This window comes from Amblyomma americanum, chromosome 11 (genome assembly GCF_052857255.1).
Source record: "Amblyomma americanum isolate KBUSLIRL-KWMA chromosome 11, ASM5285725v1, whole genome shotgun sequence".
Taxonomy (NCBI): domain Eukaryota; kingdom Metazoa; phylum Arthropoda; class Arachnida; order Ixodida; family Ixodidae; genus Amblyomma; species Amblyomma americanum.
The window spans coordinates 84,034,724-84,051,321 of NC_135507.1; the positions used below are offsets into that span (position 1 = coordinate 84,034,724).

At 48.2% G+C, this 16,598-nt stretch overlaps 2 protein-coding genes across 2 annotated transcripts; both read right to left on the bottom strand.

The window, feature by feature from the left end:
• Positions 1–1,605: 1,605 nt before the first annotated feature.
• On the bottom strand, positions 1,606–9,483 carry LOC144111027 (ubiquitin-conjugating enzyme E2 T-like). The gene is made up of 5 exons (XM_077644115.1): positions 9,183–9,483; positions 8,924–8,993; positions 7,449–7,554; positions 3,529–3,627; positions 1,606–3,021 (listed from the first exon to the last, which is right to left on the bottom strand). Exons 1-5 carry the CDS (start codon positions 9,295–9,297, stop codon positions 2,944–2,946), a joined length of 468 nt encoding a protein of 155 aa, XP_077500241.1. The 5' UTR covers positions 9,298–9,483; the 3' UTR covers positions 1,606–2,943.
• A 1,614-nt stretch (positions 9,484–11,097) lies between these two features.
• LOC144111026 (uncharacterized) lies at positions 11,098–16,523 on the bottom strand. The gene is made up of 4 exons (XM_077644114.1): positions 16,004–16,523; positions 15,709–15,755; positions 15,343–15,529; positions 11,098–12,039 (listed from the first exon to the last, which is right to left on the bottom strand). Exons 1-4 carry the CDS (start codon positions 16,020–16,022, stop codon positions 11,759–11,761), a joined length of 534 nt encoding a protein of 177 aa, XP_077500240.1. The 5' UTR covers positions 16,023–16,523; the 3' UTR covers positions 11,098–11,758.
• Between the last annotated feature and the right edge of the window lie 75 nt (positions 16,524–16,598).

Consider the following 16,598-nt stretch of genomic DNA (forward strand, 5'->3'; position numbering starts at 1 on the left):
CGTGCACTTCGTATGTAAAGCTGTATTTTAGGCTGGTTGTGAAAGGTCACACTGCTTGCTGGCAGGCAATGTGGCTTTGCAGTTGCACAGTTCCGCTTTTCACACTGCACCGTGAGGGCGTGTGAAAGCTACATGCCGGGGGCAGTCCAGGGACTGAAATGAAAAACAAATGCAGCTTCCCACCACGCTGCAAGCTTGTTCGCATGCTCTAAACACAAAGGAGTAGGATGGGTGTAAACTGTCCTTTTATAAACCCTTTTATAAAAGGGTGCGTGCTAGAGGACAGTTTACTCCTTTTTCACTCCCATGCAGGTGTATTCGTGTTCAGAGTGTCGGCAAAAGTGGTCAGCTTGCCTCACAGTAAGCTTGCGATCATGGGTGGTGTGGTTAAAGCAGTTAAAGCAGCATCAAATGTCCGTCCTAGTCTACCAAATGTCTTACAGGGACCGACCACTGACCAAAACGTGTCTAGATTTTATGGTGGAAATGAAAAGATCGTGTCTCGTACTGCGAGAACTGAGCACTGCAGTGTTGAAGAAACAAGGATTTACAATTTTAATTTGTCATTAAAAAGAGTATAAAACAAACTGAAGTGCTATCTTGTGGTGAAGCCCTGCCATTATTAGTGTAGTGCACCGTGTGACCACATCTAATTTAAGTGTCACTTTGTTTTAAATGCAGTCATTTTTCATTTTTCTTTCAGGCGTGTTCATGTTTTATTAAAGTTTGCACTTTCCCCAATGTACCCTTCACTGAAAAGCAACACACCCTTCGCATCGTCGAAAATATGTTTTTGTCGCTCGATGGTGCCACTGTTTTGCATTTCTTGTACCGTTGCAGAATCAAGCACCTTACACGGCAAGCTTACTATTCAGCATAGCTCAAATTTGTAATATATAAAATTTCACCAGGAACTCGTGCAGGAGGACCGCAATTTAGGTAATTAGGACAGAAAGTGGTAGGGACCTTCCCTGAAGTTTCGGGGCTGTTTCGAAGCCACTCGCGCAGATTCTGAAACCAAGCGCCAAACGCCAGTTAGGTTGAATTCCCTGCAGAAAACTGCCATCATGGAGTAGTGGCAGGTCAAATGCCAGCTAGGGTGGCTTCCCGCATTACAGCGATGTCACATGAAAGATGGGGCATCAGAACAAACGCTTTTGTTTGTTGTTTCACCACTTCCGTGACGGCCAACGTGAGCACAGGATGGATACTGGTAGGCTACAATTGACTTTTCACGGGCACTGTCAACGGGTGTGACGTGTGAATGGGTGCCGAGCGCATGGCCAAGTGCGAGATAAAGCACGAACTGTGGTGCGAACGTTTGCCGCACCACCACTACCCCACTTGCATAGCGAGGCAAAGCCTGCCGCCTGCCATGCTAGGCGCTTGGCATTTCAGTATATCAGTTTTATAGCAAACTGCACTCAGAGTAATAAAGTAAAAATTGCATGTGTTTTTTTTAATATTTAGGAACAGTTTGATGTCGCCAATAATTCGTAATATCCATGTTAGCCATATCGAGGTTTGACTGTACACATGAGCTGTCATGTTATAATGAAGCATCATGCAATCAAGTGCAGAAAAAAAGTGTGCACACACACCACAAGCAGAGCACAAAGGTGCTTTAATACCAAGAGATAAAAACATCTGGTCGCTGTCTTCTGAGTGCCAGCAGAAAACAGCAACATGACTTTCTGAGTTCCTCACACCAGGCAGGGCATGCATGGAATGGCAGATGTGTTACTGGGGCTTGGCTGCACAAGGCACTGGACGATGAAGCTCAATCAAGTTGCACCTCAATAATTTGCATGTTTCAAAAGGCTTGAGATTGTTTAAAGTTACAATCACTAGTCCCCTCATTCAAATGCTTGGAATGAATGAAAGGTCACATTGTTCAAATGCAAATACAATGCAAAACAATGGGCTCTAAATGCTGAAAAAATCGGAACTAGATGCAGCCTATTGAAACAATTTGAAATTTTATTTTAACATTGACTTCATAACCTATTACTTGCAGACGTCTCCATGTGAGCGCAAAGCACACGAATGAACTTGTCACATAATGGCAGTGAAAAGAGACATCTGAATCCACATCCGTGTGTGTAGGTTGACTACAAGTTTTTAAACAAGAAGCCATCCTATGCACTCCAAAGGCTTGAGTGAATATACACTGTAGCTGTGATGATTCTTCCAAAGTTGGGTGTCTGATGGCCACACAAAAACATGAGAATAACTTCACAAGTAATGCCTTAATTACTTGCTACAAAGCAATGCCCTAAGTCATGCTACAAAGATAAACAGCATAATGGTGTAAAACATGGTGTAATGCAAAATGTGAAAAACAACTCCTTTTAGACATTGTAATGGACAAACATTCATGGTATCACAGAAAGGTCACAGTCAAGCACGGGTGGAACTTCAGATCCACAGGTGTAAATGGGCCTTTTTGTTTTGCTGTCTCAAACTTTGGACTGTGCAGCTATTTTGATGCCTTCAATGACTAGTATAGAAAAAAAACAACACTGTGGCTAACACAATGGCCAACAAAAAGCTGGTATATATTCAGATTGTACAGCCAGAGCTTTTCCTTCTTGATGTTTAAGTCTGCTTTCTAACACTGCACATTGTTCACCTGGATTAAACGTTTACCTGCTCCTTGCAGACTTAAGAGAGCATGGCAATCCCTGCAGGACTACCAAAAATAGAACTAGGCATTAAACACAACTGAAAGTTGTCGAGCACTACCAAATGTTTAAACAAAAAATGTGAGCAGGGTGTGCAGCGAGCTATAGGTCCAAATATTTCAAGCCACACAATGAGGCCTTAACAAAAATAACCAGTTGTCGGGTTCAGCCACAGTGAAAGCCTAAAGCTGGGAACATGTCCACTAGCTCTACAAAAAGAAAGAAGAAAAATAAAGCAGCCCTAGCATATGCAGAAGCCTTAGCCCATGGCATGACGTCGGGTGTGCTCAGCAGCCAGCCGGTTGAACATGTCCCGCTGGTATTTGAACTGGTCAGCCTGGGTCGGGGAGGAGGGTAGTAAAAGAAAGAGGAACATGACTATAGTCGACTGCAACTCCAATAAACTCCAACTAGGGAATTTTACAAATTACAACGCAATCAACTTGAGCTAGAGAATTTTTAAAAATTCGTATCGGCTGTGACTGCAACGTTGACATTCTACTGTACAGCTTCCTCTTCTTCACCTTGCAACCTTCACCTTGGTGTAACCTATCCTCCGACCTGGATGGTCATGCATTCAGTGTATGCTCCTAAACCTGGCCACTTACAATGACACGGGCATGAGCTCAGCGCTGTGGACTTTGGAAAACTGCATGAAAATATGGTGTGCAATCGCAAGGGTATTTTTCTGTATTAAAGTAATCGCTAACTACTCTCCCTTCCAGGGAGTATATCACAGATATAGCCTCTAGCTCAGCTACTGCCACAAAAGCAAGTGATACATATGCCACGTCGCCATCACTACAATGACATCCGCCGGCACATGTTATATGAATGCGCTCACCAGTTCTGGCACCAGAGGATCATCGGGGTTGGGCTCTGCAAGCAGGGCCTGCAGCGACATGAGGACAACCTTGAGGTTCAGCGATGGCCGCCAGCGACCCTGCACAGAGCAAGGTGGCAATGTACTGCAACAGTTCTCTGTGGCCGCAGTTGTCCACTTTCACTGCAGTGAAGGAAAACATCAAAAGCAAGACAAGAAAGGCAAATACCTTCACAACTGGATGCCCTGCTGGGCGAGTTAATGTGGAGAGAAAACTTGCTATTGGGACACAGTATGTATGGCTGCACTGCCACTCAGATAGGTACAAAGAGACAGCAAAGAACTGGACTAACCTGCATGACAGAAAAGCGTGTCGAAAAGGAACTTGAAAACACTGACACGCTGGTTTCCCAGCTCACCCCCCAATTCTCAATGCGATTCTCTCACTGAAGCAGTGAAACCGGAGCCTCTTGAAGAAATTTACAGGCTCTAGAGAAATCCCAGAGAGGGGAATTTCCTCTCTCCACTTTGCCACCTATCAACTGTGGCAGGTGGTTCTTGGAGGCTTCAGAGAATAGTGGACAGTTTATCCCTACATGGGGGAAGGGATGATGATGATGGATTTTTATGGCGCAAGGGTATCATGGCCAAAGAGCGCCATGACACAAGGTAATTTCTTTTTTTCAAGGTGGGGTCAAAGATCCATTTCCCAAGCATTTCACCCTAAATAAGCTGAGCACCAGACCAGGGGAAAGCTTGTACCCGCTGTATCACCGGTGGGTACCCGGCGGCACTGGGGATCAAACCCTGCACCTCCCGCATGCGAGGCGGATGCTCAACAACTTCGCCACCGCTGCGGTATGGGGGGAAGGGAGGTTCCAATGCTATAAAAGAAAAAAAAAAAGACGCAGCAAGCTAACTGGCCATTAACTGTAGCTGAAAGATTCTGGCAAAACCCCAGGACGCATTCATTCTCTTCTTGTCACATTTTGAAGCATAGCACATAAGTTCAGGACAGGATTTGCCAGGACTGAAACTGCTTACGTTAGCCAATACCCTGGTTTTCTGGCACAAAAGAAAATGCTGTCAAAGACATTCATTAGGTTGGGGCAACCAAAAAAGAACGAAAAATAATAAGCCTCTGCCTGCACCACTAATGTACAACAGGCTTAATCCAATTGATGATAAACGAAAACGCCCAAAGGCAAGACAAACAAAGTGGCTTGTGCAGTCCACCAGTAAACGAGACTGCGGTTTCACCGCTTCAATGAGAGAATCACAGTAAGAAATGGGGTGAGCCGATTGTTCACATGAGAGGGCACAGCCTCCGTTTGATTCTTGTCATGTTTAGCTGCCTTTTCACCACCGTCTTATGACAAACAGGAGATCTCATACCTCTCCATGTGAGCAAAGCACACGAATGAACTTGTCACATAATGGCAGTGAAAAGAGACATCTGAATTCACATCCGTGTGTGTAGGTTGACTACAAGTTCTTAAACAAGAAGCCATCCTATGCTCTCCAAAGGCTGGAGGCATAAAACTCTCGTGTTTTTATTAAAGTGGTCACGAAACGGTCTACCAACAAAACATACGATTTTATGTCGCAGCTACTAGCTAGGACGCTATTATGCGTACTTAAGAAGTGGGGCTCTATGCGCACATTTCAGCTAGAAATTGCAGTTAGAAGTTATCGGCTCTAAGCCCCTCCCCCTGGCAGCGATGGCCGTATTGAAGCAGTCTGAGTGACGTTGTGACCGGACTGTGCCATCGTCTAGTGCCAAAGTGCCGTGCGGACGGTTGGAGCGAAGCAGAGCATGTGCCTACACGAGTCCGGCTGTGGCACATCGTGGTGAAGTCACCGAGGTCGGCCAGAAGTCTAGACAGAAAACGGAAAGGCACAGGCCTTTGTCCCCCTGTCGTCACTTCCCCACTCCACCCCTCTACACCTCTCCCAGCATTGCCTGACTGCCAAACGGTTCAGGAGAGCTTTTGAAAATTAAATTACAAATTACTTGCTACACCAATTGAGTTCATATTTCGCCCAGTTGTTCCCAGATGGATAGTGAACAACAAGGAATAAATAGCTTAAGTCTGAAAAATGGCGCCATGATCCCATAAAAATGTTGTGCAAGACACTGGTAAACATGAATCACCACATGGTGCTCACCTGTGCCCAGTAAATAATTTGTCACTGAATTCCTTTTGGCACGTAGGTTCAGTTTAGGTTTCAGCAGAATAATGGTTATGACGCCATCGGTAGGCTTGAGATCACAATGAGGAATACAAAAGCTGCTGTGTAATTGCTGCTTTATCGTTTCTATTTACTCCAGCTCTTAAATTAGATTGTCCCGAGAGCTGAGGCGACAGAGTAAACAAACAGCTAGTATACTGCAGATCTCTGTACGTCTCACATGATCTCGTGCATACTTATGACATCATACCCACTGTCTGGCCGCTGATTGGTTTGGTTTATATGGGTTTAATGTCCCAAAGTGACTCGGGCTATGAGAGACGCCGTAGTGCAAAGCTCCGTAAATTTCGACCACCTGGGGTTCTTTAACGTGCACTGACATCGCATAGTACACGGGCCTCTAGAATTTCGCCTCCATCGAAATTCGACCGCTGCGGCCGGGATCGAACCCGTGTCTTGCGGGCCAGCAGCCGAGTGCCATAACCACTCAGCCACCGCGGCGGCATGTCTGGCCGCTGAATCTGAAACCTCACGGCAAGATGAGTCTTGCACGTTATTCCAAAAAATATTGGCCTCTCTGTACCCCAAACCTGCACCTGCTTTGCATGGCATATGCCTTGCACAGCATACCCAAGATTTGAAATAAAACTCTGATATCTTTAGGCCCTTGAAATTAAACTCCAGAAATGAAGGACCACAAGAAGGTGCAGGAAATCACGCTAAGCTGACTGCAAAATGGAACAAGAAAAACACACAATGGAATGAGACAGAACGCCCTCCATCACAACTACTGTTCCTTTAAGTATTTTTCGTCTTTCATCTTGCAACCAGCTTAGCATGGTTCCTTGCTCAGTGAACAACCAACTAGCCCACATTCTTGCCTCATCAACCTGCAAGAACTATCGGAACTGTTAACGGTCAGCAGGTTTCCACATGGCACACCAACACTATAATCTATAAGAAGCACTGTAGTGGAGGGATCTGGGTTATTTTAAAGTGTTACGAGGGTGAAACAACACTGACATGCACTGAATGACCCAGCATTCAAGAGGCAGCCTTCACTGAAAATGATGCTTTTATAAGCTGGAGAAGGTAAAAAAATTTATACACGTACCATGCCACCAGTGTGGGACAAGAATGTCACACTTTCAGATACAATTTTCATGGCAGAAACTTGGGGTCTTTCTCAATCATAGATTCAAGGAAGAAAATGTGATAGCATTTAGGTTGCCTGCTATGGTGTCTACTGTGAGTGTCTATTGTTCTTCTTGTAATTAAATTTTGGGTAATTTCCTCAATTACAGTTTCTGGAGTGCCTGCTCTATAACTCACCTACCAACCCCAGCCACTCAACCACATGCTGCCACCTGCCATGGTGTGCAGGTTGTGATGACCTCACAAAGCCTTGTGATCTTTCTCAGCCAATCAGAGTGGGCCACGAGAGCAGGCCATGATGATGTCACAAGGTCATGCGACCCCTCACAGCCAATCAGAGAATTGCACGACAGAGAAGCTGGAAACGTTTCATGACACGCCAACCTAAATGCTATTGCATTAATAAATGTGTCTTTTGCTGCTGGACACACACTGACATAGCGAGAGTCACAGAATCGACTTTTACTAACAACAAAAAAATTGTACGAAGTTGTCCTCAGCTAAAGTGTCAGCACACAGGCGTACTTGTTTGTGTTAAGTGCATGGCTAAATTGATGTGTGAACAGAATCCTTAATGTTTGGGCAACACTCACCTTGGGTGGCATCTGGAGTACGTCCAGGCAGATGCGGCCCGTGGAGTCCACATTGGGATGGTACACAGGCGTCTTGAACACTGCCACAGGGGCTTCAAACGGGTACCTGCGAGGTGCGGCCACCATGCAGAGATTTGGGCTTGCTGGCAATACATAATGGTAATAGAAACAGCGCGAAGAAACACGGACGTACGCAGAGGAATGGACAGGACGAGTGCTACGTTCAAAAATTGTTTACTGAAGCACACAGACGCTGCCAGCAGTTCTGTGCATGTGCTAAGTCATATTCCCGGCAACTGCACACAGCCCGCCCTCAGTACACGCGACCAAGACAGAACTGTTCAATGAAATTATGACCTCTTGGTTTCTCACGGGCTCCTGCAGATTATTCCTGCCCTCTCGCCTTTATTTCAGACACTTACAAAATAACAAAATGCGGGATTGTGACGGATATGGTTTATAGTGCATGTGCAGAACTGCTAATAAGGGAGTAATTACTCATTCATCCACCCAAGCACAGCCATACGCCAGCCATAGAGCGAATGCTCCGGTGTAGCGGTGGTCCCTGGTTCGAACCCTGGACCAGGACGAATTTTTCTTTAACTACGAAGTTTCTGAGAAAGCTGTATAGCTTTCCTTTGTAGCCGTTCGGCTGTGCTTGGGTGGATGCCAATGAGCAATTGCTCCCTTATTACAAATCTACTCCACCTTGGGGGATTCCCCTAAAAACATTTGACCAATGAAGAACTGCTGCTATCATCTGTAAGCTTCAGCAAAGAAATATTGAAAGTAAGCACTCATGCTCTCCGTTTCCATGGCTCCTCCCCTGTGTATCTGCACTATTTTAATTACTAGCAGCCACCATAAAGTGCACTTCCAACAATCTTCCTGGCACAGATAACAAGCTGTTGAGGTCATGTGCTAAAAGGCAGTCCGCATCAACGTCCACAAAGCCAGTCAAGCGAAGACATAGTGAAGGAAGTTGCTGTTGTCTGAGAGGCCCCAGCACAACAGGCGCCTAACTAGGAGATGCTACAGCTGCCAAGGCTTCCATAAAATAATGATCCCTAAACTATAACACTTATAATATGTAAGAAAACAATGCAAAACTGAAAATATTGCCCTTATTAGAAAAGGGTACGTCTAAACTAAAACTGAAACGAAGTGACACGTTATCTGACGCAGTTCTAAGGCAACTTCAGAATTATCCTAAGAGCAATAAGTATCCACCGCATAGCGAAGAGAGTTTCTTTTTGTTTTTTTAAGCAAGACACTGCTCGCAAGCTGCTTCTTGTTAAAGCTTTGCACTTGCTCATGGAAATTACTTTGTGCATATGACTCTCTCAGAGGTCCGGCAAAGCACGCTGAGCATGATTCAAACGTAAGTTTCCTGGACAAACACTGACGTGAACGCACATTTGCTACAGGTCGTGAATTTGCTCCCTCAAAGTTTGAGGCGAGAAGCGACAACGCACCTTTCGGGTATGCGGATGTTCAGCTTGAAGGTTCCCCCTTCGTATGGCGTTCCGCTGATGCCAGCGATGGCTGCAACGATTGAAATCGAAACTAATATTGGAGACAGATGCCGGGGAAAAGCGCAAACATGGAGACTGGCATGTGCTAACACAAAACGCCAGGAAACGTCACTAGACACTTTGGGACCCCACCAATCTCCTACACATCCCCTATCTTGTCCGTATTTTCTCCACCTTCGCTTTCACTTGAGACACTTGCCTGCTTCGAAGCTGTCCAGCATATCGGCGACTGGGTTACAGACGATGCCGGGCGGGAGCTGCGAGTTCAGCATGTCGAGTTCTTTCATGAGGCGCGTGTTACGAAGCGTCGCCATCGCGTCACTGAGGAATCTGGTTTGAAAGACTCGATTTTCTTATCCCCCTACAATTAGGACTCGGTATCAACTCCCCCACACTAGACTACGATCACTCCAACCTCACACATGCAAGCCGAAAACAGGCGACCACAGACAGGCACGACAAAGGCCCCGACGCGTTCTATTCGGAAGTTCGTGGTTCGCGGCTCCTCAGCGATTACGCACTCGTGGCTTAAACGCGATTGGTCAATGCCGTGTGACGCTTCGATGACGTCAGAGAACTGTGCGTATTTAATTTTTGCACTGTTTTGCTGCCGCATGGCGCGCGCTTCAAAGCCTTAAGCCTGGTTTGCAACCGAAATGTTTAGCTAAGCGAGTCCGCTAGATCATTACTGTTCATATACAGTATTTACGCTAACCGCTATGCACATATGAGGCGTTTTAGGCCTAAAAAATGACTCGAAAGCGGCCTGTCGGTACGAAACTGCGCTGCTGAGATCAACGTAAAAGGTGTCTGGTAAGTATCGACGCTTGCGCTTTTTTTTTTTTTTGTCAGCGTTCTTTAGTGCCGGAGGCCACACTACGCTCATGAATAACTGAGGACACGTGTCAAGCTGAGCTGTAACGTTTCCGTAACTCGGCGTAAGCTATTACAGGCTCTGTTTAAACTGCGTGGACTAGGTGCATTCAGACTTCTTAGGTTAGGCCTAAGAGATGAACCTGTTCCGTGCATCACTTCATTCGAAGGCTACTGGCGAGAGCCTAATAACGCGTTAACAGACGCACCGGTTCCCACAAAGCACCAGCATGCGTTGATGCTTCTGCTGCAAACTTCTGCCTCCTGCGGTGTCAGGATGAAGTCCAGGGGTCCGGTGGTTTTTAGGCCTTAACGTGCTTTGTCGCCCTCGGCCAAAGCTTCACAAGCTTACCTCGTCGAGAGCTGCTGTGCAGCACTTCCGATTCAACTTCGGCGATAAAGCGCAGTCCACTCGCTGGCAACATGTTTAAATAGCTATTAAGGCTCCTCCTTGCCAAAACTGCCCATACTGCCCACAAGGTGTTCCTAATATTCCTTTGCAATCTGGCCACCTTCTGTGGTGCTCAGGCAGTTCACGAGCACAGAGCTTTAAGCATCTCCACTTAGCACTAATGTCCAAGTACTTGCCCTGGCAATCGTTTCAGTTCTCCCTTAATCCCTGGGTAACGGGCAATAAGAGTAATGCGAACCTGAGGTCTAACTGGACTAAGGCCTGCCAAGATACAGCAGCTTCAGAGTTGCCTGCTTTTGGTACCATATGCAAACATTATATGTGCTAATATGTACATTCAACTGGGGTTTCATTTCCCAATCAGCAGAGAGACTAGGCAGAATTTAAAAAGCGCACAGGCGTGGTTTCCCTTTCCTTTTTTACAAGATTCAGAGAGACTCCCACTGAAATGTCCGATTGCTGTCTTCTAAATGACTGCTTTGAGCAAGTTTTGAATGTGGCAAGGTTTTGCTTGCATCGGGCTTGCAGTGCACCAAAGAAAGGGGGACAATGACATGCAGTCATGCATGTACTGTTTCTACTATGATGCACTGAAATGCATGAAATGGAGAATGTGGTTGCAGTATGTGCAGCCTAAGCTTGCAACACACCAGTAATAAACACCGCACTCTACAACTGTAAAAAATTCTTGGATGCCCATGTTCTGCCACCTTACTGTGCAAAAAATACTGAAAACCACATCCTCCACTATTTGTACTGTGAAAGAGCACTGGAATAAGAGGTGTAAATGCAGACAAGTGGGCCAAACAAACAGAACCGAGCGTACAACAGGGTTTCACAGCACACCGGAGCTTTTATATACTTTTGCTTTTTTATAAAGTAAAAAAAAAAAGCTTCAAGCATGACTTTTGCACCAGTATTTAGGAACAAGCGGCTAACAAGCTAACTAGAATTATTGCCCTGCTGGTGCTTGCCAGTCTGCTGGTCTTAAAACCGCCAGCAGCCACATGTGGCTCAGCTTAAGTCACACCCTTGAAGGGCATGTCTGTTTGGAGGCACTGCCTATAAAGAGGCAGAGTCCATAAATACACATCTGCAAAAACTTAAAGCTTGCAAAAGATGGCTGCCTCTCGCCAGCTGAACTGCTTGAAACAAAAACCAGGCGGCAGTTAGACCAAGCGGGTGCATCCGCTCAAACCCGAGGAAGTGCACCCCCCTGACCGAGACGGTTCAGGTAAGTCGGTGGTGTGCCAAACAGCCAAGCTCTTTTTATCTCAGCTTCTCCGCGCACACACACACACACAGGCGCCCCCACCCCACAGAGAGGCCTGCCCTCGGGGGCAGGGGAGGAACGCGCCCCGAGACACACCGCGAGTCTGTACAACGGCTGCGCCGCGGGGGCCCAGGGACTAGAGTGTCGGCGCGCGTGCCCTCCCACACAGTCGAGAGTCTGGCGCACCGCCACGCACACCATTGTAGTCACACCGGTGTCACGTCGAGGGCCGCCGCCTCTGCGGGGGCGTTGTCCCGCCGGCCCGTATTCGTTGCGAGCGCCGCGTTGTGTGCTTGGCCTCGCGGCAGCGTTGACAGGTGAACTCATCGGGAATGTTGTTGCGCCGTATCTTGGCACAGGACAGGTGAATCCAGGTGAGGCACTCGGAGCACTCAATCATGGGCCGCCCCGCGAAGGGCTTCAGGCAGAAGCAGGTGATCAGGTCGTGCGAGTCGTCGTCCGCCAATGCCGCCGGAACGTCGGACAAGGGGCCTCCTCCTGCACAAGACCAACGAGAGAAGGCACGGATCGCACCGACAACACGTCGCACCACTTGCCCCCACTTTGGCTCATCAACCCCCCCGGTGGCGGCAGCAGGCAGAGTGACACTCATTTCATCGGCAATATCCAGGTAACCAATGTTAAAGAGGACATTTTCTGCAAGTAGCTTGTCAGCTAGTAGAGTGACACCAAGAGAGATGACTGTGTAAAAAGGACAGTTCACCCACAGCCTGCCAGACTGTTGCACCTATGCGACCTTACGGACCTTTCAGGTCAATGTCACTCGCCACTCATGGGGGCATTGACCTACAGGTGGCTCAAAGATGTTTCTTTTTAAAGCAAATGAAGCACACAGAGAGCACTGGCTAATAGTGGAAGTGATTACCATTTGGGCTCCACCAAAGGTATTGAGGGGTACGAGTTAGCCAGGTGTGATGCAAGAAGCGAATTTCACAGCATAGCAAGCGACATTCTGACAGTGGCTGCTGGAGTCAAGCTTAGTATTTGTTTACATGTGGCTTCTATGTATGTGACTCTTGTGAATAAGCACTGTTTCTGAATACCATGTGTTGTTTTCTTTGCTCTGCCTGAGCACCACCCACTGAATGCTCTATTCAAGCTTGGGGTGCTATGTACATGTGTTTCGGCATGACTGCTGTCGTCCATAATGTGTCAAAACACGTAGGTCCAAGCTGAACTATCAAGCAATATGCTTAAACCAGTCTTGCTCCGAATGAAATCTTTTTAGCAGGAATGTACCGTGCCATGTGGGCTATGTGTCAGTACTGTACCTGATTGTGAAACTGTGGTGATACCAGTTAACACACTAGCAGTATGGGGTGTAATCAAGATAGGTGCTAGGTTTTTAATGTTGTGCTACACCTTGTGCATGCAGCTCTTCATCATCCACGCTTAGGAAAGGCATTAAATTACCTTATTCTACACAACTCTACAAACTATTACAAGTTACTGCTGTCAGGCCTCCTGTCTTACAAAAAACGATGCAACCATCTCTGTGCAAGAGAGCTAGACAGATGTCGACGCACAGTCACAAAAGTTGTGAAATGTTTTCAAGAAGGTAAAGGCTTGACGGTTAGACAAACACAAGAAGACCCGCAGCGCAATGAAATATTAGAGTTCCTTGCTACTCCTCACCGACAGTCAACAACATTAATTGCTCGCAACTAATGTGCCAAAGCTCAGGTATGAGGCCCTCCGTAGTAGAGGACTCAGGGTTAATTTTGAACACCTGGAGTGCACTGAAATCTCATCACAAAGGCATTTCTGTAATTTGTGTCTGTCAAAACGCAACTGCTGCAGCCGGGAACTAAATCTACACAGCTGCACTCGGCGGTGGTGTACTGCAGCCACACAGTTTCTCGCAGTGTGAGCCATGCATATTGAAAAAATAGGGCAAACTGCTGCTGTAAGTCCACCCAATCCATTATGATCCATGTGATGTGGCTAGAATGAACAACCTGGAAAACATTCACCTGAGGAACCTAAATGTGAAAAGCTAGCAGCGAAACAGAAGGGTAATGTGCAGTAGCAATGTCGCCGCATTCCTCACAACCACTTTCACCTCTACGGAGGGCTTTTAGAGCTTGTCACCGATGGCAAGTTATGAAAGGTTTTGGACATGGCAACATGCACGCTTTTTCGAGAATGAAGTTGCCAGGAAGCAAACACGAGTACGACAAACATGGCACACGTACAGTGCCCCTCTGAAGTCGAAGTGAGAGTTGGGCATTGTAGCGGAAGGCACAGAGAGCATCTAAAATACACAGGGAAACGCTGAGGCCACGACTGCAGTTGCACTTGGTTTTCAGAATGCTTTCCAAATGCGGGAAGGCAAGAAAATAAGGCACTAGGGGGAGAATAACCAGGGAAGTGAGCCAGAAAAATGCATCAACACTGCCCCTGCATAGCATAGTCGTGAGGGAGGTATGCTATTGGTCCCTACACGTCGCACAACCTAATGACAGCAGGCTTGCTGCTACCAACAGCAGCTAGGTTTTGCTACAATGCCTGAAGCCTTCTCTGGCATTGCACAAGCAAAACAAATGAGTGCTGTCCCCTCCACTAACTGAACAATCCAATGGCAGACACTGGATGTGCAGCGCACACCAAGGCACAGAGTTGCACTATTAAGGTGCCACTCACATTGGGCAGCACTGGATTAATTCACACTGTAGCAGAGGGTCCCTGATGCGTAACAAGATGTCAGCACACATTTGCAGTTTTGCATTCACAAGCAGCTGCATTAGCGAGTTCTAGTCTCGAGCAAGGCCCACGGCCCACAGAGTGCCCCCTCATGCCCAGCAGTACATGTTAAGAGACTCACACTAGCCATGTTTTCTAGTTCAGAATCATGTCCTCAACTGACAGGGCGTGCACAGCCAATACCTTGCATCTGGGGATAACAACCACAAGCCTCCGCACATCCTCTACACCAGCCACTGAAGGACAGAGCCTAGCCTCCTGCCACCCTGGTTTAGGAACCATTCCGTTCAGAAACTGAAAGCACAATCTCGTTGTCACAGAATACAGTTGCAATTCACAGCACCTGCTCGACCGTGGGAAGCTTCTGTGACAGTTTCTTTTTTTTTTTTTCAATCGCGGATACGACTGGAAACTCTAGTCTACTCCCAAAAACAAAGCCTCGACTGAACCATGGGTTCTTAAGCGCTTCACGACAGAGTGCCACTTCTGTAAGATCTGGACTGGCGTTTCATAACTAAAAGAATATTGACTAGGTCCTATTTTACCCCCTAACACTGCTCTTTCGGTTAAGCGAGGTTCTACACTACCTCTGGCGAAAGCTTTTCGAACAGCCAAGAAAGGATTGAGCTCAGCTGATGCGTGTTGGTTTCAGCCACCAGTGCGTCAGTGTAACCGGTGATTACTGGAGCTGTAGCGTGAGCTTGCCACCGTTTTTCACACAAGCGTAGTCGAAAGAGATGTGCTCCGCGACTGGGCACCGGTCGAGCAGAGTTCCGCTACCCGACACCTAGGCGTCGAGCGCCTACGTCGAGGAAACGTAGACGACTGAACCCTGCCGTAACCAACCGCACTAACTCCTAACAGAAGAGCCCGCCGCAGCAATCAGCGTGTTTCGTTAACGTGAAACCGCATCCGCCATTGAAACTTCTCAGGGGCCCGAGGGCCGAACACGAGTATCGGGCTGTCTGCCCCTGGAGATGACACTTGGGTTCAGGGCTAGTGTAAGCTCGAGTCCGATCGCAAGACGTTCGACGTCCTCGCAACCCACAAGCCTGGGCGATGGAACGTTTAACCCACCCTGTTCGCCGTCTTCTCGCTTGACGCTGTCGACGCTGTCCGCCGAGCTGTCCGAAGGGCTGGCGGCCTTCTCTCGCAGTTCCTCCTGCTTGATGCTCTCGTAGTTCTCGTACTCGAGGATGAACTTGCAGAAGGAGATGAAGTCCTCCGAGGTCCGCTGACGCTTTCGCGGGGGTTCGCCATCCGCCTGCACAGCACGACGCGACAGAGAGCCCCCTTCACGACCAGCAACGATGGTGGCCGAGTGCACGATCGCGCGGCGGCTAGCTACATCATACATGGCGCCGCCGCCAAGAACGCCAACGACGCGTTCGGACCGGCGAACGTCCGCCGGGGCCCGGGTCTCGGCCTCCGAGCTGCACTCACCGTTGTCGAAGTGAAGCATTCGCTCCTGAAGACCAGTGTCTTGGTGCCTGCGAGACAGGGGAAATCGGGGTCATCGTGACAGCAGTCAAAGACGTTCCAGTCGCCCGCTGCCGGACACAACACTCGGACGCGACTCACAGAGGCTACCAGAACTCGCCAGTCGGTTTCTGGCGGCCCGGGGAACCCCGAAACACTGTCAACCCATCGGCGGGGAACGCAGTGGAAAGTGCCCGTGCCCCAACACTTCGAGAGTGCTGCTTCGCAGCAGTCTGCCAACTAGCGTCGGCACACCTACCATTCACGTCTCCTTCCATGCTCGTAAGATGCTTGCCGGTCGGGAACGATCATTACATTATCGTCGAAGGCTTCGACGAAACCAAAGAAAACTTTTCGAACCTCCAGTACAACGCTATGGCTGGAAACGAAGATCACTCGGGAGCTGTGCGGCCAGACGACTTCCCAGCATTCCTCGTTGCTCGGGCTGCGCTCACCAGCGCCTCTCCGTCGGAGGGGAGGGAGGTGCAGTGGCTACACTTGGCGGCCACTTCTGGCCGCTCTCCCCCTCCCTTCGGGCGCGCAATGGAATCGCCCAGATTCCGTGAGGACATCGGATCTCGCACGTCCTCCTGCGTACGCATACGCTGTTTACTTTGATTCGCGCACCCTTCCGGAGCTGCTTGGTGATCCTGTTGCACGGTGTCTCACGTGCTGTGTTCGGAGCAGTCTTCATGCCTTTTCCCTGGACCTGTTGCTACGCCGCACTCGGACGAGGAAAAGGCGCCGAGAGCTGGCCCGAACGCGGGCCGTCTCCAACTGATTGCGAGAAAAAAAAAAAAAACACCGCTGTTGGCCTTTAGAGTGGTAAAGTTTTTTTACTCCCTTATATCGCC

What these genes read in the sequence shown, in the direction of transcription:
- LOC144111027 (XM_077644115.1), bottom strand. Translation starts at nt 9,297, where the DNA reads ATGGCGACGCTTCGTAACACGCGCCTCATGAAAGAACTCGACATGCTG. An exon ending in AACATCCGCATACCCGAAAG is followed by an intron (nt 7,555 to 8,923) that starts GTGCGTTGTCGC and finishes CGCACCTCGCAG; the next exon opens with GTACCCGTTTGAAGCCCCTG. An exon ending in ATCCTCTGGTGCCAGAACTG is followed by an intron (nt 3,022 to 3,528) that starts GTGAGCGCATTC and finishes TCCCCGACCCAG; the next exon opens with GCTGACCAGTTCAAATACCA.
- LOC144111026 (XM_077644114.1), bottom strand. An exon ending in AATGCTTCACTTCGACAACG is followed by an intron (nt 15,530 to 15,708) that starts GTGAGTGCAGCT and finishes CGTGCTGTGCAG; the next exon opens with GCGGATGGCGAACCCCCGCG. An exon ending in GCGAGAAGACGGCGAACAGG is followed by an intron (nt 12,040 to 15,342) that starts GTGGGTTAAACG and finishes GGTCTTGTGCAG; the next exon opens with GAGGAGGCCCCTTGTCCGAC.